Source organism: Leptonychotes weddellii, chromosome 5 (assembly GCF_054177405.1).
Source record: "Leptonychotes weddellii isolate Sample4059 chromosome 5, ASM5417740v2, whole genome shotgun sequence".
Taxonomy (NCBI): Eukaryota; Metazoa; Chordata; class Mammalia; order Carnivora; family Phocidae; genus Leptonychotes; species Leptonychotes weddellii.
The window spans coordinates 105,748,681-105,772,625 of record NC_138373.1 but is presented as its reverse complement, the minus strand read 5'-3'; the positions used below and the strand labels follow the sequence as shown (position 1 = coordinate 105,772,625).

Sequence of the window (23,945 nt, the reverse complement as noted above, 5' to 3'; positions counted from 1 at the left end):
CTCTCGATAAAAATTTTAATTAAAAAAAAGAAGTATCATGCCTACCCCCTATTCCCCTGGAGCAACTTATCTTACCATCCTCTGGGGGGCTCCTCTCAAGTAGGTCTACATGTGCATGGAACAGAGGTCTCCATCTCCTCAAGAACAAGATCCCAGCAGAGAGATGAGGGTCTAGGAGTAGTTGTTCAGATGCTTCTGAGCTTTCCCTTCCTCATCAACTTTGCCCTCAGTCTCAAAAGGCCTGACCCTGAATCACTCCTTTAGAACATAATGTCTTTTCCATAGCAAGGAAGGACAACCAGCTGATGCATGAAGCTTGACGCTCTGTTGCTTCTATCCTAAAGAGCAGACAATTGTTGCTAAGAAAAACTTGCGTAACGATTATGAGTACCAAGTTTAGAAAGTATTGACTGAGCCTGGGTCTTGAGAAATAAAGATCAAACATGCATACAAAGTCCCAAAACAGCTATCAAATAGCTTTAATGAACCCCGGATGGTTTTGTTGAAAACCAACAATTGCTTCCTTTTTATCATGGAAATATGGACATGACCCTAATTAATCAACTAGTTAATTATATTTGCCCACTTCCACCCTTCTCAACCTGTGACACAGGATCTGTTGCTCCAGTCCTCCCTGGCCATGGGTGAGGTGCACAGAAATGATGGATGGGGCCACTGTTTCCTGCCATGGAGTTAACTAAATCTAGTTTAGTGCTATCTTGAACGCCCCAGGCATTGTGACACTTGAAATTCTAATTAGTGCAGAAAAGGGCTACGTTGAAACAGCTTGTACTCCCTCAAGTGTACCCACTCTCAGCGCCCTATAATCTAATGAGGTCTATGAAATTTAAGATCTAGGAGAGAAATCCCTGCCTGGAGCAACAGCTGTACCCAGGATGACAAGGGGATTTGGGTTAAATTAGTGGCTCCAGATAGGAGGGAGAGTACCCCCAAATGATCTGGGAGGGAGACCCACATGACTCTGATCCAATTAGTTGTCACATGACCTAGAATTAGCTAGACTGACCCTCTGCTCTGGGTTGTAGTGATGTCAAAGAAAAAGCAGGAGGGGTTACAGCTAAACAGATGGAAGAACTTACTGGTTCCCCACAAGGTGTGCTAGAGCAGGTGAGGGGGGCTGGGGCCCGTGAAAATCTCTCAAGAGCACTCCCTCATTGCCCACGTAGGCAGGAGAGCTGGGGGTAGAGGAAGAGACCCATGACTCTTGAGAGAGCCCCCACAAAGGAAAAAGGGAGTTCCTTTGCTACTACTTTGCAGTAGGAGCAAGCCGAATGTTTGCTGAACACATTTGGAAAAGGAAGAGAGGAGATAATCGTCCTAATGAATGTGCAGGAGACAATAGCAGCTCCAGTGGGAGGATTATAAGCTCATTATGGTTTAATATGATGATTGATCATCTCTGCCCGCCAGCATTATCCTAGAATAGTGATGAAGGTCGAGAGACCCATGCCAGTCAGAGCTCAAGCGCTAGTCACCACAAGAGAGAAAACGTACTTGTATGTCACTCGTGTTTTTCATTGTAAAAATTCACACACGTGGCCCCAATTCCCTCACTTTTCCCAAAAACTGTCCCCCAACCCCACCCCCAGCCAGCCTGCCCCATTTCTGTATGATTTCTCAGCCCCGGACTGTTCCTCCGTATGTCTGTTCATCAACTCTGGCTCCTGAGCACATCCCTTGAGAAAACGGCTATAGCTTCATGGGCTTAGGTAGGTCCAAAGGGCCCTTCAGTGGGTACTGGCTGCCACTCGGTTCAGGTGGAAGGCCCGGGATACCTCCCGGTAGGCATTTCGAAGCAGGACATAAGGGAAACAGGACTCCAACATGTCCAGGGTCAGGAAGGAGGACTCCTCCACCACCTGGAAGGGAACAGGTCAAGAGATGAGAACCTCAGGCAGAGTGTAACTCTGTGATACCCTGCTCCTTCACTCAGTTCCCTGGGCCCTCTGAGGCCCTTAGGGTTATGAGTGAACAACGTTCCAGATCATAACCTCCCTCCTTCCCACACTTGGTTTAGCTTTAGGAAAGCAAAGTGACCTCTTCGGCTTCATTATAATGGCCCCTGGGCCCCTTATCAGGGTTATATGAAGGACTCAGAAGCAGAAGGCAGGAAAGAATCACTTCTCTGGTGGCAGAAAGACTCCCATTCTCCCCCATTCTGGATGCTAAACCAAATGTGGGTGGGCAGCACAGAAGCAGGTAAGGTTGGATAAAAGTGCTAATGACAAAGCTTTATGGAGAAGGAGACAATCACCACAGCAGGCCAAGAAAGAAAGGCCTGGAATCCACATGGGTCCTCTTGTGCTGGGTCTCAGTATCCTCCCTCCCTCAGTACAGTGCTTGGGGAGCAGTAAGGCTGTTGCATAAAGGAGCAGGCATGATTAATTAGTTTAATTAGAAGCCCGTGTGCTGTGGTAATCCCAGCAGCCCCCAGAAGCCAAGCAGAAAGATAGCTCAAGATGCCTGGATAAGACTGAGGGTAGCGGTGGAGGGCAAGAGACGGAGCGGGGGGCATATTAGCGAAGAGCCCCATAACCTAGTGTTGGGCTGGAGGGTCCCCATCCCTGAGGAAGGAACAGGGTGTGTTTCCTTCAGTGCCCTCCTCATCCATGCAGTTGTGGGACTAAAAAACACACCCCGGAGAGAAGTGTCCCATATCCTCTGGCAATTCACAGAGATGGGCCCTCCCCAATATGTCTGGTGTTTCAAATCCTGAAAATTCACTCAGGAAAGAGAATTTACCATATCAACTCTTAACATGGTTCTCTCTCTGAAGTCCTTTCAAGTTTTAAAATGTGGAAGATCCCACTATTCTCAAATACGGGCACACACAACACACACGACAGCCTCAGAGCAACAGACACTGCAGGCTGAAGGAAAAGAAGTCTCCCAGTTACGGTAGCTCGGATCTTAGGCTGGATAACAGAAGGAATTTCTTGCCAGGCAAGACTTCCAAAACTTAAGCCAGGAGAGAGATAAGGTCTCTTTTCTAGGATATGACCCTCAGGTACAGGGAAATGAGTGATGGCTTCAAGAAGGATCCACTGGCCCAAGACTTCCTGTTGTTTGCTTCATGAAGCACAGAAGACCACAAGGCTCCTAACTGGAGGAAATTCATGGCCGCGGAAACAGCCTTACAGCGAAGGCCGAGAAACTTGGGTTCTCATCCCACATCCGCCCATATATTTTGGGGGAGACCTTGAATGTCGTCTTTCCTTCCCTCTTCTTAGTTCCTTCACCTATCAATTGTAAGGACCGGACTAACGGCCAGGATCTGGTCTGATCCTGACATCTAGGATTCCATGATTCTCTGAGAGTCATCTCCCCCCGCCCGCCCCCCCCCCCCCGAAACCCATGCCAGGATGCAGCTGGCAGTCCTGGGCGTGGGCACTGCCCAGGCTTGACAGCCAAGACAGAGAGACCCCAGGGAGAGAAGTGCCTGGCCAGGAGCTGGGGCTACATGAGTAGCCTCTTAACTCAGAATACAGTTCCTTCCCCTGTGTTTCTGTGTGGAAACATTTGCATTTAAATTGCTTTGCAGCCGCTGGTCCCTGGGTCTCTCCCTCTAACAAAAAGCACCTGCCTGGTCCTAGCTGTGTCCCAGCTACTCTGCAGCCTCACTGTGATGCCACCAGGGGCAGACACCCTCCCACACTTGAGGGGGGAGGAGAGCGGCAAAGCAGAAGGAGGCAGGCCTGAGGGGCAACACAGAATCACCTCTACCAACCTTACAGAGGCGAAAACCACCCAAGGAAATGAAGGAGCACGACTAAATCATCCAGAAACTAAAATGAGCAGCAGAGAGAAGGACTAACATTTGTTGAGCATCTATTAGGTACTAGGAACTTTCACATATATTTTCTTTTTTTTTTTTTTTAAAGATTTTATTTATTTATTCATAAGAGACAGAGAGAGAGAGAGAGGCAGGCTCCCCGCTGAGCAGGGAGCCCGATGCGGGGCTCGATCCCAGGACCCTGGGATCATGACCTGAGCCGAAGGCAGATGCTTAACCATCTGAGCCACCCAGGCACCCTCACATATATTTTCTTATGAATCCTAACCACTCTGTCACAAGGATTATTGCCCACTTTTAAGGATAAAGAATCAGAGTCTCAGAAGGTTAATTAACTTGCCCAAGGTCACGCTGCTCCAAAGACTGTGCCACATCTAGCATACTCCTGGCGTTTGCCCTCATCTGCCTCCTCTGCCCTCTCACCCCACACCACATACCCCCACCCACGCACACCGTCACGTCCATTCTCTTGTCGCCATCATAATCCTTAATCAGCCCAATCGAGGCCTTTCTCTAGCTGTGTCTAGCTGAGTCACAGATCCCACTCCACGCCTGTGTATTTACGGGAGACCCAGAGGGAGTCCCAGGCATGCCTGCGCCTAACATCCGTGGGCCTGGCTGAGAGTGCAAATGGAAGCCTACATAGCATGTGACTAAATAAATCAAACAAACTGGCTTGTTCTGTCTTTTTGACCTTCACAATCTCCCTTTATAATTTCATGAAAGGCCAGGTTTGAATTCAGAATTCTTAGACTCCTCAGACTTCTGCATCAGAACAGGCTGGAGCGGACCAGCCCAGTTTGCGGGATTTTGCAGACACCCATGGAATTCCCATCTGCACATCTAAACTCCAGCCAGCGATCCCTTGGCACTAGAGGTATACACACCAGCAGCACAGTCTGCCTCAGTTGGACGGACCTGGGGAAGAAGCTCAGCACAAGCTCTGCATAAGCGCTACAGTGGAGAATTCTGAGGTCCCAGAAATCTTTAGTGTGGACTCCCGGGTGGAGCGCCGGCTCCAGATGGGCGTATCCTCTCCCCGCAGGCCAGAGGAAGGCCTCTATGCGACCATATCTCAGTGCGGCATTACCCCGGATAATCAGACTTTTAGAGCGAAAGAGTGAGTAAGCGTGTTGAAGAGGAAAACAGGGTCATGAGGAAAAGATTTTTTTAAGTTAACTGAGTCAGAGTTCCCAGAACTTTCCGCCCAAGCAGCGAAAAGCCCACAGCTTGGGAAGAAAGAGATAGCAGGAGCTGCCTGATTCATGGTCCACCTGGCTCTCTGTCTTACAGCTCTTCATTGAAAATTCCTTTCCTCCTCTGAGCCCCCATCTCCCCTCCCCCAGTTCAGCTCTGTGTTATTCAGCACCCTCTCCACAGTACTTCTTAAGGACAAGACATGCAGCAGTAGGAAGTGGTCAAGTAAAATCAAACATGAACTGGACAGGCAGTCATGGATGAGGGACACAGCTGCCCCACCAGGTCAGACCTGAGAATATTGCAGGTGAAAGGGCCCAGTCAGCCAGGGGCCAGAAAGGCTCTGTACTGCAGAGAAGGAATTGAAGACTCTACCTTGGGATTACAGGACAAGTCTGCAATGTTAACTAGAATGTGAGGCCTAGACCCAGAGGGTCAGGCAGAATTCAGTTTTGAGTTCATGCTTTTGAGTGATGAAAATGGCAGGGACCCAGAAGCCCTCAAGAAGGGTCCCTCTGGCCTTTGCTCTCTCTGTTCCCAGACCAACTTAAACCAGATACGTACCAAGCGCATGAGCAGAGAAATGGATTCCCGATTTCTGGTTTTAAGCTTGTCAGTCTCCTGGCCCAGCTGCAAGAGGCTGACAGAGGCCACCTGTAGGGGAAGAGTTTGTAAGAAAGCAGATTTTTATGGAGGTCAGAGTAGGACAGCCTCAGGCTACAGGAAGTTAAGAAAAGATCAAGGAGGAGAGTTAAGAAGTGCTGGGATGTTCCTGGGGACTCCGGGTGGAAAAGTAGCAAATCCCCTAGGCTTCAGAGCCGCACCTTGCCTGTAAAACAGGCAGTGCAGGCAACCGTAGGTTGCCAGGGGTGCTGGGGGAGAGATTCCAGGGGCTGAGGACAGAACCTAGAACAAAGGCAGGAGATTAATCTCTTTTCCTAGGCAGCCTTCAGACAGCACTGTCACCAGGCTGTTTACAGCTGACTCCCTACCGGAAGAGAGACAGGGCTGAGCCTCTGATTCAGATGCAGTGCTCTTCGTATTCTCCTCCTGTCAACTCCCAAGTGGCTGTCCTCTCTATTCACCTCCAGGCTCCCAACAGATCAAAGAGGGAGGAAGAGACATGATTAACTGTATCGCAGGCCCAGGTTACTCTCATTTTGCAAACAAACGGGGCAAATGGGAAAAGGGGGAGGGGGCCCCTTTTCACCCCATCTTAGAGATCTGCTGTGAATATTCTTTATATCTAAGATGCTCAGAACCCATTCAGATTGGCTGGCTGGCCCCGTTTAAATGGAGACCCTCTAACTAAGCTTCCAGGACAATGGCATGATTCCCGAGAGAATATGATCGACTGTGTTTGCTCCTAAAAGGAGACAAATGAGGCCCTCGTTCTTAAGTCAGGCCCATGCATTGCAAAGGAATAAGCTCCCCATTGCTGAGAATGCTCAAGCCAGCAGTGGGTAGTGGACCATGTATCAAAAGGACGGAATTCCTCCACGGAGGACTAGAATGGAAAACTCCAGGGCCTCTTTCAACAATGGAAAGAGATTACTTATTCTGCGTTTTTCCAGAAGCAAAACTAAGATCAATGGTGATAGCTACAGGGAGTCAAACTTTGGCTAAAAATGTTTTTTTTAAATAATTTTTTCTCAAATAAATTGGATGTAACCTACTGTATAATCGGCTGTCTGGTTAAAAGCTCCAGTCCTAGAGGGGCTCCTGGGTGGCTCAGTTGGTTGGGCGGCTGCCTTCAGCTCAGGTCATGATCCTGGAGTCCCAGGATCGAGTTCCGCATCGGGCTCCCTGCTCAGCAGGGAGTCTGCTTCTCCTTCTGACCCTCACCCCTCTCATTCTCTCTGTCATTCTCTCTTTCTCAAAAATAAATAAAATTAAAAAAAAAAAAAAAGCTCCAGTCCTAGAAATGGAGACAGTGGTTCTCAAAGTGAGATCCCAGGATGAACAGCATCAACATCATCTGGGAACTTGGAAATGCAAATTTTCCAGCCCCACCTCAAATCTACTGAATCAGAAATTCTCCAGGTGATTCTGATTTATGCTAAAGTTTGAGAATGTGAAAAAAGTTTGATTTTTTTTTGTCAAGGTGAGAGTTGGAAAGGGCCTTAAAGGTTCTAAAACTTGGCGTCTCCAACTTGATTGCGCAGCAGATATCCTGGAGACCTTGTTAAAAACAGAGGCCTGGGGCACCTGGGCGGCTCAGTCGGTTAAGCGTCTGACTCTTGATCAGCTGCTCAGGTCTCGATGTCGGGGTCATGAGTTCGGGTCATGAGTTTATTAATAAAAATAAACACTAATTGGGGCGCCTGGGTGGCTCAGTTGTTAAGCGTCTGCCTTCGGCTCAGGTCATGATCCCGGAGTCCTGGGATCGAGCCCCGCATCAGGCTCCCTGCTCCGCGGGAAGCCTGCTTCTCCCTCTCCCACTCCCCCGGCTTGTGTTCCCTCTCTCACTGTGTCTCTCTCTGTCAAATAAATAAAAATCTTTAAAAAAAATTAAAAAATTAAAAAAAAAACACTAATTTATTTAAAAATTAATTAATTAATTTTTTAAAAAACAGAGGCCTGGACTCACCCTGGGCTATTCTAATTCAGTATGTCTGGCATAAGGATCAGGAATCTGTATTTCAACAAGCTCCCTCGGATATTCTAAGGCATCCCAATCAAGGTAGTGAATCATAGATTCAGTTTAACCTCCCTATTTAACAAATGGGCAAAATGAGGCCCCAAAAGTTTGGCTCTTCAGAGGTCACACAACTTCTTAGTGGCAGATCCAGAACTAGAACTCAGATTCTCTGACTCAGTCCAGTGCTCTTTGCAAGTAGTCCGGCAGAGGCTGAAACACCAGCTCTTACGGAATTTATAAGAAAAAACTTCTGCCTTTCACAGAGTGCCACTCACTCACTGAAGAATTAGGTGGGAGGTTAGACTCCAAGACCCGCTCCATAACAGCTGTCTATGGATTTAAGCCACACCAATTCCCACCAGACTTTGCAATCTTCCATTCCATCCCAAAAGACTTTGGAATCTTCCATTCCTTATGGCCTAGGGCCACTCACCACCAGAAACTCCTTAAGGTGAGTTTCAATGTTCTTGTTGTAGAGTGTGAAGAGGGCAGCAGACACCTGGATGATGGCTTTGGTCAAGCAATGGATATTGTTGTTGTAACCTAGGTTACGATTGACAGAAGGGGGGAGAAACAAAAGGGAATACAGTGAGCCACTCCAGGCTGATCCCAGCTGGTGGTCTCTCAGTTTTTCAGGCGAGGCCACCCCTGTTTGACACCAAAAGGACTAGGAGGCATGTGGGGAATGATATTCCTAAAAAATATGAGGAGATATTTAGGATATTAAGAGAAGGCTATTCTTAAAAATTCCCACTGGAATTGCATTTTACGGATAGTTCATTCACAAGTGTTTTTTGAAACTGAACTTTACACCTGAGTCAGAAGTCTGGATCTCCAGGTAAATGTCTCCGTCTCATCTCCCTACCCCAGGGGACTGACCCCTCAAACTACTCAAAGTAGTCCTTACTTACCATCCTTCTCAATACTATAGCAGGAAGAGGGGTCAGTGGCAAGGAGTGGGAGGGAAACCGCAAGAAAGATCAAGAGCAGGCAGGCCACCTTATATTCTTCCTCAGGGGATGAAGTATCTGGTAAGACAGAAAAAAGAAAAGAGGAGAAGTAAGTTCAGCAAACAGGAGTTATCTTCTACAGAGGCCCTACTTCACAGAATTACTGTCAGGATCACATAAGAAAACATCTATGAAAACACTTTTCTAAAGCACTATAGGCAAGTCATTACTGCTGAAGGGGACAGGACTAGCCCCACTTATCATGAGGGGCCCGATCCTGGAGGCCTCCTCTGGTGACTGAAGCAAAGCTCTCAGCGAAGGGTTCTGCCGACATGCGGTCCGAGGACACTGTCAGCTGTCTGATGGGGAGGACAGGCAGGAAGGAGAGCAGAGTCTCACCAAACCAAGAGAGAAGAAGGGCTGGTCTGGCAGTTTTGAAAGGGCTTAATACCAGCTCCTTGTTTCATCCCATTCTGAGAGTGTGTAAGAAATGGGAAATGTCAGAGACAATGGGAGACCAGGGAAAGAAGTGAATACTGTCAAGGTGATTCTGTGGGAGGGGAGAGCACCAGATCACTCTGGGGAACTTAGATGCCATACCACATAACTCAGCATGAAATCTTATGTGATGGCGGATGGCTCTCTCATTGTTTCATTTGCATTAACCTGATTTCCCCTACTAGATTGTAAGTTCCTTTCAGTCCTTGCTGAGCATCAAAGAGACCCTCATTTAATATTTTTTAGCAGACTGACAGGTCAACTGGTTGGAACCTGGCTAGGAGTCTAAATTGCCTCTCTAAGTATTTTCTGGGGGCTAGGGACTACACTTTAAGTCTTTCTTTTTTTTTTTTTAAAGATTTTATTTATTTATTTGACAGAGAGACACAGTGAGAGAGGGAACACAAGCAGAGAGAGTGGGAGAGGGAGAAGCAGGCTTCCCACCAAGCAGGGAGCCTGATGTGGGGCTCGATCCCAGGACCCTGGGACCATGACCTGAGCCGAAGGCAGATGCTTAATGACTGAGCCACCCAGGCGCCCCAACACTTTAAGTCTTTCTTTAGCTCCCAGCTTATATCCTCAGAATTCACAATTCCAAATAAAGGCTTCTTTGACATTGACATCTGCCCACCTAAAAATAGAGCCCGAGCCCTCCCTTGCCCACTTTCCCCAATTTTACCAGCTTTCAGATTGGCAATGGCAGCCACCAGGGCTGGGTCAATGTCACAGCCCACTCCTGCAGAAGAGGCCAGCTCAAAGACACTCAGGGTCACCTAGTAAAGAAGAAAACAACATCCTGAACAGGATTCCCAGGAGAGAAGTGTTGGACAGAAGCTACAGGGAGTTGGGATTCCTGGATCACAGATCTTAGATTTTCAGTATACTATCATCTTGTCTAGGCATTCCTTTCACGGCTCTCCCTAACCTACAGGGGAAAAGCACAAATACTTTTGTTCAGCATGCAGATACTCCATTGTACGCGTTGACTTTCTCAATCTTCTTCCCAAGGTGCTTCCTACAGTTGATGCGGCCAGGGTCATTGATGCACTATCTCCAAACTACACCTCGCTTCCTGACTTCCATACTTCGGTTCATGTGCTTCCCTCTTCTACAGCATCCTTTCCTGCTCTCTACTTACAGCTAAGTGACACCCACCCTTCGAGGCTTAGCTCAAATCTCATAGTGTCTGTGAAGCCCTCCTTGAATACTTCAACCCAAACCCATCTCTCCCTCCTTAAAGTGGCACCACTGACTTAGCATGGATCACACACCTGCCTGGTATGAGCAGTTATCTTTTTTTTTTTAAAGATTTTATTTATTTATTTGACAGAGACACAGCGAGAGAGGGAACACAAGCAGTGGGGGAGTGGGAGAGGGAGAAGCAGGCCTCCCGCTGAGCAGGGAGCCCGATGAGGGCTCGATCCCAGGACCCTGGGATCATGACCTGAGCCGAAGGCAGACGCTTAACCGACTGAGCCACCCAGGCGCCCCTGAGCAGTTATCTTTTAAGACAGGAGGTGAGACCTATGGCTTGTCTCACCATCTAGAAAGCAATCCTTTAAAACCTCATGGCCTCTGAGGAGAGAAAAAGGCCTTGGAGTGAGAAGATCTGGGTTCAAATCCCAGGACCACCACTTTCTAAATGTGTGACCTCAGCTAAAAGTTACTTCACCTCTTTGAGCGTCAGTTTTCTCATCTGTAAAACTGGGATAATAATACCTCACAGAGTTGTTGTGGAGATTAAATTAGACCACATGTATAAAACATCTACCCTACATACTCAAGCGTCACTAATAGACCAATAAACCTTATTCCTTTCCTCCTCTTCCTTTATCTCAAAGCCAGGAAATTTACACTTCTTTTGCTCCTCTTTAGTTTTTGTTTTGGTTTTTTTTTTTAAGATTTTATTTATGTATTTGAGAGAGAGATAGCAGGAGAGAGCATGAGCCAGAGGGGCAGAGGCAGAGGGAGAAGTAGACTCCCTGCTGAGCCCAGGACCCTGGGATCATGACCTGAGCTGAAGGCAGACACTTAACCAACTGAGCCACCCAGGCACCCCACTCCTCTTTAGTTTAACACAATGCAAAGCAGATGGAAGGTATTCAATTAATATTTTATTGATTGATACTTGAATCCCTTGTTGTACTTAAAATTGGGTTCCCAGGAAATAGCCCCACACCCCCACTCCCATGCCAAGTATTTAGACCTTGTTTGAGATTTTTTAAATTACTCTAAAATGTTCTGAGAGACGGGGCACCTGGGTGGTGCAGTCAGTTGAGTGTCTGACTCTTCGTTTTGGCTCAGGTTGTGATCTCAGGGTCATGAGATTGAGCCCTGCGTTGGGCTAAGAGCTCAGCGCAGAGTCTGCTTGGCATTTTCTCTCCCTCTGTCCCTCCCCCTTCTCTAAAATAAATAAATAAATCTTTTTTTACAAAGTGTTCTTAGAGAACAAGAATAATTGTTTCAAGAGTAGACAACGGAGTGGGGTATCTTATGCAAAGAACCCTACAGACATACCAATCTACTTAGAGAAGGCAAACTTTTCCCACGTTCTGCTCTGCCCTTTATTTAAATTCCCTATAGCTAAATGACTGTGCTCATGGCAACCATGGCTGGGGAAATCACGGACCTGGTCCACAACCTGTAGCGTTCTGGAGAAAGAAAGGGATGACTGAGGCATAACATAACCTCTGATGGACAGGCCACCTTCCCCCCTTCTCTGCTCCAACCTGCTTATTTTCACAAGCAGGCAGAGCCTAAAACTCAGTGCTGCCCAGGCGATACAGGTAGACAAGCTCTCGACAATCTAGAGCATTCATCCCCAACATCAGCAACTGCCGGAAACCCAGGTTCACCACAAAAGAATGGTCAGAAGCCGGCAGCCAACCCCATGCAACACCAAACCCACACAGCTCCCATGACTGCTTCACCCTTAAGTTCGGGCAGAGAGAGCAGGAGATTTCACAACTCTTTTGATCTCAGGGTAAGGAAGTTTTTCTCAATATCTGATTTTAATTCTTCCTGCTAACCAGTTCCCTCTTAATCACAGACCTCTCTCCGTGAGAGGAATCGGTTGTAAGAGAAGCGGCCTGCTCTGTGCATTTGAACGCCCTTGTTTCCAGCCTTTGGCTATAAATCCTATGTAACAGACTTGTCTGTTTCAGCTTATTCAAAAGACAAAAGATGCTGCAGAGGTGTGGGAGGCACAGAGAAATGGTTGTTTTACTCAGGGCACCTGCAGTACCTTACATCTCTGTAGTAAATGGGGACCTGAGCCAGGTGACACAGACATAGAGGAACCAAAAGTTTTCAGAACTAGGAGAAAGGAAAGGCCAGAAAAAGGCAACTCTGAGGGCAGGCAGGGTGGGTGGGGATGGAAGCCATAAATCTTTTTACAAAGAAGTACCTAAGCTCCTGACTGAAGAGGGGATTGTTTGCACGTGGGTCAGTATCTAATTTGCACACTTTAGGTGGATACTTTCCTAGATCTTAGCTTTTTTTTTTTAAAGATTTTATTTATTTATTTGACAGAGAGAGAGACAGCGAGAGAGGGAACACAAGCAGGGAGAGTGGGAGAGGCAGAAGCAGGCTTCCCGCCAAGCTGGGGCTCAATCCCAGGGCCCTGGGATCATGACCCGAGCGGAAGGCAGACGCCCAATGGCTGAGCCACCCAGGCGCCCCGACCTTAGCTTTTTCCAGTAACGTTTCCCCAACTCTCATAGGTCGGCCAGGCTTCCATGTCTCTCCATCCCCTCGTGTCTCCCCAGCTCTGCCCTCTCTCTCCAAGAATACTGTCTGACCAGTGCTCCTCTCTCCACAGAATCTCCCCCAGTGCTTTCCTATTCAAATGCCGGCTCGTCTCCCTACAGTATTCCTCAGAGCACCCCCTCCCTTATAAGATCCTGGCTACATCCTTTTCAACAAGAAAAATCTCCCAAGTGGATCCTACTTCGCACTGTTCTATACCTTGATGTCTGTGTCTGGAGTGACAAACTCCTTCAGGCACTCAATGGGACCCATAAGAAATGGGCAGTGAGAGGAGAACACCTGGAAGAGAGAGAAGATAAGTGAGTCCCCAGGACAGCGCCAGTACCTTCAGAGATAGATGGAAACAAACAAAAAAAGGCCTCAACTTAGATAAGGACCCAGCCAGCCTCCCACACTATCCCTCTCATCGTGCCCCTCGGTGTCCTCCACTCGTCTATCCCCAGAGATTTTCCCAAATTAAGTTCCTCCTTTCTCCTCAATGCTCACCACACGCTTCCACGACTTCTCATACAAACCCCACCTTCAGAGGAGTCTGCGATTCTGGGGCAGCCCCTTCCCCCCAACTCACCTCCCGAAGTCCCTCTTGGGCCATGGCCCTAAAAGTGAGGATAACTCCAATGATGGTCATGCGCTTCAGCACATTATCAGCCCCTAAGGAGAATGAAGACCGTTACGGAAGTAGAACTTAGGAGAATACTGATGGTTTTGCTTCCGCAGACCCAGCCTATCCCCCAGATCTCCCCCCAAACCCCTGTCATCTGCAAGGCCGTTCCCACAGTTCCTTCTCCCATTAGGGAGGTGCTCACCTATCAGCTGGGGCAGCAGAGAAGCCATCAAATCTGCCTTGCTAAAGTTGGATCTGATCTGAACAAGTACATCCATGTTCTCCACCACCAGCTTCTGCAGCCAGGACACAGAGACATTAAGCAGGAAAAGACAAAACTGTGGTAGCTCTTCCCCCCCGGGGGGTCTCCTACTTCTACCCCTCCCCCAGGCCTGGCTTCCACCCCAGGCCTGGCTTCCACAGTACCTTCAGCTCCACAATCTGAGAGGTCACGTGCCACATCAGGTTCTCACTCAGGAACTTCATGCCATAAGGGCCCAAGAGTTCAGCCAAGGCCCGCATCTCTGCAAGAGAGTTAGAGGTCCCAGGGGGCTTAGGGGCCACTGGGGCATTTCCACCACAGGTAGAGGGTACTTTGAACATTTACAATGTCTTTCATCCAGGAAAGGAAGTGGGAAGTTGGGGAGCAAAAGTGGCCTGAAGTCCTACATTCAGGTGACAGGTCTGGCCTGCCTATGAGACAAATCACCGTCTCCCCTCCGGTACGCACGCAAAGATTTCCCACAAATGATATTTACTTTACGTTCTTCTAGGAATCTATACTTTTCCAAGTCCCTTCATGTGGTACCTGGGTTGCTCTTGCTGGGCTAGCTATATTAACTTTATTAGATGTAAGACCTTAAACAAGTCACTGATTCTTTCTGAGCCTCGATTTACTTCTCTGTAAAATGAAGAAATTAGTATCTGCACTGAATACTTCACAGAGTTGATATGAGAGTAAATAAGATACCATTATAAAAACCTTAGAAACTTATAAAGATATTTATGATTAAAGGATTATTGTTATGATAATTATTGACAGCCCTCTGAAGTATATGGCACATCATTCTGGTTTAACAGACATGGGAGAATTAAGTGTTTGTCCAAGGTCATTTAACCAAGTCAAGGGCTGGTACCTGAAACCTAGCACGATGTCCTACTGCCCCTTACTGTAAGTACCACAACTGGTTCCTTGTCTAAGGTTTGGGGTTTTCTATGCTCCCCCTTCCACTTCCCTCACTGTCCAAATTTTCCTCTCCTTGAGCTACGTTTTCTTTTTCATAATCAACACACAACCCCAGAATCCCAGTTGTTTTTTCCTCTGAATCCTTCTTCCTCTGGCCTGCCCAGATGCCTTATGGGTTCCTACCCATCCTGCTTCTGGCCCTTTGTGAAGTAAATGAAACCTGCCTGGGGAAATCCCCTGTTAGAAACACTAGAGACAAATCCAAAAAGGAAGGAGCTCCAGCGATGATCTTTGGCCATGGGCCATCCCAGCAGAGAAAACCATAAATGACCAAAAGTAACCACAAGAGACCAGTAGCAGAAAAGTGAGTTTAACATAGTCAATAAGAGTTCAGAGGGGAAAGAAATCGAGAAGCACCCTCTAGTCCTTGAAGGCAGGACCAGTTGATCTAGGGCTCCACCAAGGACAGAGGAAGTGGAATTGGTCAGAGCCCTGTTTGGACAAAATACGACACATTTTTGGTCTCTCCTATTTACAGTAGGAAGAACTGAGCTGAGAATTAGAAAAAAGACTTCCCACCTGGTTGACTCGCTAATGCTAAAATCGCTGACAGGAAGAAGAGCGGAACTGCCTGCTCTAGAGAGAAGACACACTGATCCACCAGTTTGGATCCGCCAATCCTCCTTACTCTAGTCTTCTCGACTCCAGGCTAGTAACCCTGGGGCATCCTCCTCTTTCCATCTATCTATTTTTACAGTAGCATTGCCCCATCACCATGGTAACTCAGGGAAATTGGGGTGGGGGTGGTAGAAGGGGGAACCAGCCTTACCTCCTGCTGCTCATCAGTTGTCAGCAAGACCTAAAGCTGATTTTAGATGCTGCCTACAGTTTGTGGGTGGAGTTGATGAGAGGCTGAAACCTCCAACAGGCAAAGAGTAGGGTCAGCTTACTGATGGAGTCCGAATGAGGGTAAGAAGGAGATGGAGCTGGACAACAGAACTGTGTACTCTTTCATAACACCTCCCCCCACACCAAGGAAAGGGAAGAATGGAGAAGGCAGGGTCATGGAAACATCCCCCACCTGCCCCAGACACCATGCAGGATCCATGATTTATAGGGAGGTGAGAGGAAGGAGGAAGCAGTACGATAGTTCATCAATCAGTCAGTAACACAAATCCATTAAAAAGGATCTGTATGGCTGCCAGCCCTCTTTAAAAAAGAGAATGACTCCCAGCTCATTTACTCCACAATCCTTACCTGCTGGCCTTGAGACACCAAAGCGCTTGTACACAATGGGAAGCAGCACTACATATGATTAAGCACCCAGGTTCTAGAATTTGACTGCCTTGAGTTAAAATCCCAGTTCTAGCATTTATGAATGGGTAACCTTAGGCAAGCTCCTTAACCTCTCTGTGTCTCTGCGTCCTCATCTGTAAAATGGGGGTAATGAGAGTACCTATCTCAAAGCCATTGTGAGGATTAAAGGAATTAATACACGTGAACCATTCAGAACTTAGCCCACAATGAATGTCATCTATTATTTTATCATCATTGTTATATATTAGCAATCCAAGCTCTGGCTAAGTAAGGCCCTAAAATTTATCCCTAAGAAAGAAGATGCTATGACATCAGACCACTATTTAATAATTCCAAATATCAGAATGTCCTCCTTACATTTATCTTTTACCCTTCATTATATGTCCCACTCTTCATTCTGTATGGAAATGGAAAATATTCACCACCCTTCTAAGAATAAACCCTTTCAGTGACTTGAGTGCCCTTGCCTAGCTCCTACCTCCCTTCATTTTCCCTCTCCACCTGCCACCCCCAGGCCACTCCTCAATTCTGGGCCTCGCTTAGGATCCCTTTATTGTTCCTAACATGTAATCTCACAGATATGCTGAGGAGCATACAGAATGAGCCTCTGGGAAGGTAGGAGAATTTAGATGAGTTCTGTAGTACTGAGGGGAAAGGCTCAGCTCCTTGACAAGGAGACCAGGCCCTGGACTCACCAGAGATGTCAGAGAACTCCTCTGCACTGAAGTTCTGCTCCCCCTCTCTGGGAAGGCTGATGAAGGCCTGCATGGCTGGGGAGAGGATGATGGTCCCACTGCTCGCCTGTCTAAGCAGACTTTCTAGGTACCTACAGGATTGACCAAGAAAACACACAAGATTAGCATTCAGTCCTTTCTCCATAGCTCCCTACCACTACCACTGGGCTCGGGAAGAGAAACTCTGCCAAAGGCTGGGGTGGGGAGAAGAGACTCAAAGAAGACAGTAAAACACTCTAATTAACACCCCAAGCTATTGGCTCAAAAACAACTGGCAGTAATGTAATTCCGCTTCTCCTCCAATCTGCAGGTTATTTCACTGGGCTGTCAAATGTAACAGTGTGCACTCCCCTCCCTCAGCCCCTGCTCTTTTTCCAACTATTCTCTCCCCCCCTCACCCTTGGCCTTTCTCTGTCAGGTAAGACAAGCCCAAACGGACAAGAAAAAAAATTCCTACTAATTGGGGTCCTTTGAAACATACTTAGCCTCAACCTCCCCAGTGAGAATGTTGGACTGAGAACCTAGGATTCTGGAAGCGGATCCTAAGTCAAACCTCCTGGACAGACAGAAGCCTTGTGAACACTGGTCATCTGGTCTCCAGATATTACCCCCTGACGTCCCGGGAAGCTTTGGCCTCTAACCACTATCAGCAAAGGAGGGCTTGGCCAACCCGTCCCACTCACCCAGCCACTAGCTCTGGGCCTAGGTCCTACAGAAGTCACGAGCTAACCACGGGTGGGCCAAACCCAGCCACCAAAGGTAAGTTTATTTTTTTCTTTTAATTTGAATTTGTTGTCAAAATTTTCAAACTGGGAGATTTTACATTAAAAATAAGGTTTTAGTGGGGCAGTGATCAGGTGGAGGTCAGAGGTGGCTGCCCCCATCAGAGGAGCATGCCCTCTTTAACGGCTCAGTCTTCACCTAACCCACAACATCCATTTACCTTTTCTGACAGGCCCTGTTGACATTTTTACTTGCAAACTTTGTCTCGGTCTTTCCCCAACTCGGGGTTCTTGGCAGCCTGGCGCCTGCTGAGCTGATATTAGAATAAGAGCGCCACCCAGTGGCTTGGGGAGGTAGGAATCCAGCTCCTTTCCATCCTCAAAATCTCTAAGGAAACATTGCTAATTCCTACTTCCTCTGGTCTTGGAGAGGAGGCCTCCTTCCTATTAAAAACAATCTGCTAGACTTGACATGGTCATGTCAGAGGTGAGGTGATAGTATTCTGGAGATATGGTGTTAGACAGAATAGTCTTCAGGGAGAAAAGCTGGACAAAAAGAGACATAAAAGAACTTCAGAAAGAGGAAGAGAGAGCATTTGAAATTAAAACAGTGAGAATCCAGAAAAGGAAGATTAGGAACTGGAGATTAAGAGGAAAAAGGTCAGGGGCACCTGGGTGGCTCAGTTGGTTAAGCGTCCAACTCTTGATTTCGGCTCAGGTCATGATCTCAGGTCGCGGGATCAAACACTGTATTGGGCTCCGCGCTCAGTGGGGAGTCTGTTTGGGACTCCCCCTCTCCCTCTGCCCCTCCCTCCACTTGCATGAAAGCATGCCCGCAGGCTCTCTCTCTCTTTCTCTCTCTCTGAAATAAATAAATAAATCTTAAAAAAAAAAGGAGGAAAAAGGTTGCTACAGAGTAGATGAATGGATGTTACATGGAAGGTCCCCCGTGGACAGAAGGGGATCTGGGTTTGCCCCCACTTACTGCTCTAGTCCTCAAGCAGAAACAAGCCTCTGGGGGTCTATGACCCTGGGAGCTAAAATGCCTGGACCCGAGTTGTTTAAGGTGGTGGAAGAGGATAAGCAACACTGACCAATTTGTGTAGAGAGTGGTGATCGTCTGTTCTCCACACGAATCCAGTGGCTGTGTCTGCTGGAGGAGGGCATTGCGGATGACTCTAGAAACATCTGCACCCACAAACTGGGCCAGTGACTGTATGAAACTGATATACGCTTTGACTCCTGCCAACAGCTCAGAAGGCCTTGCAATCTCCTGGGTTGTGGCGTTGTAGCCAGCCAGCCACACAATGGCTCTGGGTGACAAAAATCATAATCACAGTCAATAATATTAAACACGGTAACAGCACACTTATACTGTGTTCCAGGCGCTGTGCTATGATTTAACTACATGCAATTATCTCCTTTAAATCTCATAGCAACCCAATAAGGTAGGTACATTTATCGTTCCTGCCCTGCTCAAACCCTGCCAAGGCCCCCCATCTCACTCAGAATAAAAGTCAAAGTGCTTACGATGACATAGAAACACCTACACAGTCTGCCACTCCCCCAACCTCTCTAATCTCACATACGACCCATCTGCCCCTGGCTCCTTCTGCTCCAGCCCTACTGGCCTCCCCTGTATCCCCTGAACATTCCAGGCAGGCTCCCACCTCAGAGCCTTTGCACTGGCTAGTTCCTCTACCTAGAATGCTTTCCCCAGATAGTCACACACTTGGCTTCCTCAATTCCTTCAGGAGTTTACTCAAATGTCACTTTCTCAAGCAGGCCTTCCCTGGCAACTTGAGTGAATATACTACATATTCCAAAACAAAACATAGAAGACTAGGGGATTATTCAAAATAATTCTTCCCCTCATTTCCCCTAATTGCTGACTGTAGTGGTCAATTCCAATATCAGGAATGTTCCTCCTACTTCAGGGGGCAATGGAAAGAGAGGCACAGTGGAAGGAAGGGAATCCATTTTATCGAAACCTCTTTATGGCAGGAACTTTGAACTCACTGTTTATTACCTTTCCTTCTGTACCAATTCTCAATTACAAGTAATTCTCATTATAAGGTAAATATCATTATCCTTATTTGCAGGGTCAGAAACTAAGGCTCAAACAAGTCAGAACCCCTGCTCCGGGGTCTTAGCCGAGGGCCAGGATGTCAACACAGGTCTGCTGACTGCAAAAGTCCCGCTCACTCTACTAAGCCAGTGGTGATCGATTCTGGTAGTTTCCCAAAACTACCTATAGAAGTGTCGGACCCCGGGCGCCTGGGTGGCTCAGTTGGTTAAGCGACTGCCTTCGGCTCAGGTCATGATCCCAGGGTCCTGGGATCGAGTCCCACATCGGGCTCCCTGCTCTGCGGGGAGCCTGCTTCTCCCTCTCCCACTCCCCTCGCTTGTGTTCCCTCTCTCGCTGTGTCTCTCTGTCAAATAAATAAATAAAATCTTTAAAAAAAAAAAAAAAAAGAAGTGTCGGACCCTTCTTGTTAGTGGATTTTAGTAAAGATACTTGAGACCTATGCCAGATCGACTGTATCAGAATGACCGCCAAGATGAATCAGGTGAATCTAACAGAACCCAACTTTGAGAACGATCATACTAGCCCAACGCAGAAGACAATGAAAGAGTGGTACCTGTTGAGTCTGGCCTCCAGATGGCTGCTGAGATACTCAGAAGGGAAGATGGTGTGTTCAAACACAGAGAAGCTGTGTACGTGATTCATTGTCAGTGCCAATTCTGTCAAGTTTAAGTGTAGCTTGTCCATGCTGGGAAATTGAGAAAGTGAAATGAGCCTTGATTACGGGTCTGGCACTACCTACTAGTATCTGGGAAGGATTTGTCAGGCCCACGACCCTTAGACCCTCTCCTCTTCTAGGACTCCTAGACCAGTACCTACTGATGCTGCCTTCAAAGGCAAAGGAGAAAATTCACATGTAAGTGCTTTTCCCTCTCTGTCATTCCCCACCACCACCTCCACATTCTCTTGCTGTATCACCTTCCCTCTTCCGTGTTCTCCCTTCTTTGAGGAGTGCCCACCTGGCCCTCAAGGGCCCAGGTCCTCACTTGGTGACAATGCTGCGATTCTTCCGGTGACTCTCAGCTCCTGGCTTGTCCCTCTCGGGCTCTCCTTTTCTGGGGGTCTGCTTCTGCTTCATGGTTTTCTTATTCTTGGCCTTGCTGATGGTAGTGGCACAGTGCTTAGGTAGAAGCTGTAGGAACAAACACAAGCGAGTAGAGAAATGAGATTCCTTCCTAGATAGAACTGACAAGAATCCCCATCTAGCAGGCCCTCCATTGATGTCTCTTCTTTCATTTTTCTACCTTTCTCTCTCTTTCCTTCCAACATCTCTTTCTCTAATGGCGGCCCGTTTGAACTGCACCCACTTCTTTCAGTTTTCACTAAATACCCCTCAAGGTGAGGGCTCAAAGTCTCAAAATGGCAGTGTCTTTTATGGATCAGATCATCGAGTCCCCACCCACAGCCTGAGAGAGAGTCTGTCCTGATGGAAAAATTCAAGTAAAAGGATAGGATCTAAGAGCTCCACTCAACTGCACTTTCTTGGATCTTCCAACCTGAGGGGACAGTTGTTTTTTGCTTGTATGGAAAAACCATCTACAATTCATCATGTTCTGTCCCATGGAATCAGCTACCCATACTAGCACAACCCGCCAGAGGCTCAGAGCTCACAACATGACCAGCACTGTCTTTCCACTTTTTTTTTTTTTACAAGATAGTGTATTTCTTGCTAGTTAGTTTAAACACCAATTCTGCATCCCTTCTCTTCACCGAGATACCCAGTCATCTGCACAGAAAATGGAAGATAGAATTATATATTCCAGTATCTCCTTCAAGGTAATCATCTTAGAATTCTCTCCATTTAACCCAATGCTGCTGAGCATGTGCAAAGCATGTCTGGAAACTCTCCATTCAGAATTACTCTCCGAACAGCATAAGAGCCGTGAGAAAACTGGTTTTGTTACTTCACAGTCACACTAAAAGATGTGACACTAAAGATATGTCAGCCCTGAAATGGTGCCAAAATGTCTGTGGTTGATTCTGAAAGTAGTAAAAGACGTAACTCCATTAGTAATGGCAACATCACCAATTATTTTTTGGAAATGATAACTTTGGAGGGGGCGATACTCACTTGGTTGCAAAAGTTCTGGTGTGTGTGAAAACAATTACTCATGTCATGTTTTCGTCATCCTTGATAGAGCACTGAGCAAATCTCTTTAACTGTGTCCCTTGCATGAGGTAGGTATTCAAATTGAGTGATGAGTATACTCATAATCGTACTTGTTTGCCTATATTCTTTGCATTCATTTTTTAAATTTCTTTCTAACATGTATTTGTATTCCTTTTTCCCTTAAATCAGGACATTCCCCAAGGGCAGGGATTGTGTAACTTCCTTCTGGGGCCCATCCCAAAACCCAGCACAGAGCTTAGTGCCCAGTAAGTACCAAATAATATAGCAGCTAACATCTGTTGAGAGTCGTGTACTAAATATTTAACATACTCAACTTCATTTCATCTCTATGATACCTCTACAAAGGAACATATGAGAAGATGGAAGGTTATGTAAGTAATAATATTAACTGTCCATATGCATACACAACACACACACACATCCTGGCTCATCCTTCTCCCAAAGATGCTACAAAGCCTGACTCAAACCCAGGAAGGGTGGGTAGTCTAGGAAACCTAAAAGGCTCCAGGGCAACAGCAGAAGCAGCTCCTAATTTTCAAATTTTCTGAGATTTACATTGAGCTCATCGTGACCAGGTGCTGTGAGTCAGTCAAGGGAAGGGAGAGAGGGGAAAACAAGCAGATAAGGACAAGAAAGCAGCCCTGAGGATAAACACAGAGGAGAGGTCTGGAAATGGTTACAGAGCCCCAGATCAGGGTGCAGATGGACAGAAAGGTGAGACAAGACGGGTGATGTTGGGGGGCCACCATCCTAACTATGTGTACACAGGGCAGAGAGAGGAGGGGAAAGAAATCAGAAAGTTAACTCATCTCTCAAAACTCTTCAAATGACAGCACTGATTTTACTGGTGTGCAGCTGTTCAAATAAGAGTATTTTTAGATACATCTATCTAGTCCTGAGGGAGCAAAGACTGAAGGGTTACACCAAGAAAAGAAACCTGCCATAAACTCAAGTACACAAAAGCCCTAGCCCTACTTGGGAGAAAAGTTTAGAGAACTTGGCATTTGAGAGAAAGACAAGGTAAACAGAGGGAAACTGAATCAGAGACAGAAGTCTGAGCCTACCTGCTCGCTCAGGTTTCGTTGTTCAGCACAGATCTCCAGGACACAGTTGCTGGTCTGCTTGGCCAACTCTTCCAGGAAGGAGTTGCAGTGATGAAGGCTGTGATTCTTCAGGTGGGGGTACTTTGGGAAAGAGGAAGCAAGGAAGAAATTGTCATCACCAAGACAGCCACTACTTCTTCCTCATAACCTGCTCTGATCCCCTGGCCTGAGCCACCACTCCTTCTACAGAAGAAGAAACTCAGACCCAGAGAGAGGACACATTCTACATCAAGCTGAGACATTTAGGGACACGTGTCACATACCTATGTACCCTTTTTACGACCAAAACCAGTGCTTGGAATTGTGTTTTGGGGAATAAGGATGAGATGTGATTAGAGGGATGGCAGGGCTTGGCATCCAGGGTACGCACCTCCTCTGGGCACATCTCATGAGTGCAGTGGACAAAATGAGCACAAATCAGGGGGAAAGCGATGGCATAGCGCAACATGGAAGGTTCCTCCAGGGTCATAGCAAACATCTTCTCGAAGGTGCGGAGATGGAAGCTGCAGAAAAAGGGGAAGGAGACTTAGAACCAAGGTTCTAAGGTTGAGGTGCTGGTCCCTTTGAGGTGGAAAGAATATCCATTCTTTCAACAAATATTTATTGATTTTCACCCCTCCCTCCTTCATTTCCATACACTTGTTTGTTTGTTTTTTTGTTTTTTGAGTAAGCTCTATGCCCCACATGGGACTTGAACTCATAAACCCGAGATCAAGAGTCATATGCTCTACCAACTGAGCCAGCCAAGTGCACCACATTTCCCTACTCTTAAGGTAGACAGGAAACCAAGAAACTTAACCCTTTTAGACTTTTATACTGGACCCCATGGCAGTTTAGTGCTAATCTTCTTCCCTTCCCTTGTACAAAATCTGCTATTCTTCCCTCAGAACCTCTATGTGATTTGGGCCATTCTTTCTAATTTAGAAGTCCTTGAGTAATACTAATCCACATCCCTCCCAAATTTTGCCCACTCAGGCTCCAGAAAACTTTCTCAGGTTAATTCCATGATGCTAATCTTTCCTCAACCCTATAGCCTCTCAACATCATGCACTCTTTATACACTTTCTTATGTTTGCAATTAATATGTTGATGTCCTTTTCACATGTGAGTGTTGTATCTCCCCACCAATACTGAATGCAGAGAGCAGAGTCAACATCTTGTGTTGTTTGTTTGATCTACCAAAGGATAGAGTTA

The 23,945-nt window shown here is 46.9% G+C and overlaps 1 protein-coding gene across 3 annotated transcripts in view; it reads right to left on the bottom strand.

Moving 5' to 3' along the window:
* Window positions 1–1,512: 1,512 nt before the first annotated feature.
* NCKAP1L (NCK associated protein 1 like) overlaps window positions 1,513–23,945 on the bottom strand; it is a 41,110-nt gene continuing 18,677 nt past the window's right edge. The window contains exons 17-31 of one of the 3 annotated variants that reach the window (XM_006728716.3): window positions 23,122–23,254; window positions 22,713–22,832; window positions 20,504–20,649; window positions 20,074–20,205; window positions 18,526–18,744; window positions 16,671–16,801; window positions 13,899–13,996; window positions 13,675–13,768; window positions 13,437–13,519; window positions 13,067–13,147; window positions 9,780–9,873; window positions 8,564–8,680; window positions 8,086–8,195; window positions 5,576–5,665; window positions 1,513–1,880 (exon numbers count right to left, since the gene is read on the bottom strand). In XM_006728716.3, coding sequence (XP_006728779.2) covers window positions 1,749–1,880; window positions 5,576–5,665; window positions 8,086–8,195; window positions 8,564–8,680; window positions 9,780–9,873; window positions 13,067–13,147; window positions 13,437–13,519; window positions 13,675–13,768; window positions 13,899–13,996; window positions 16,671–16,801; window positions 18,526–18,744; window positions 20,074–20,205; window positions 20,504–20,649; window positions 22,713–22,832; window positions 23,122–23,254 — 1,780 coding nt within the window. In that variant the 3' untranslated portion in view covers window positions 1,513–1,748. Of the gene's footprint in view, window positions 1,881–5,573; window positions 5,666–8,085; window positions 8,196–8,563; window positions 8,681–9,779; window positions 9,874–13,066; window positions 13,148–13,436; window positions 13,520–13,674; window positions 13,769–13,898; window positions 13,997–16,670; window positions 16,802–18,525; window positions 18,745–20,073; window positions 20,206–20,503; window positions 20,650–22,712; window positions 22,833–23,121; window positions 23,255–23,945 lie in introns of those variants that run through there. The other 2 variants (XM_081821770.1, XR_014145716.1) reach the window with 2 other exon arrangements.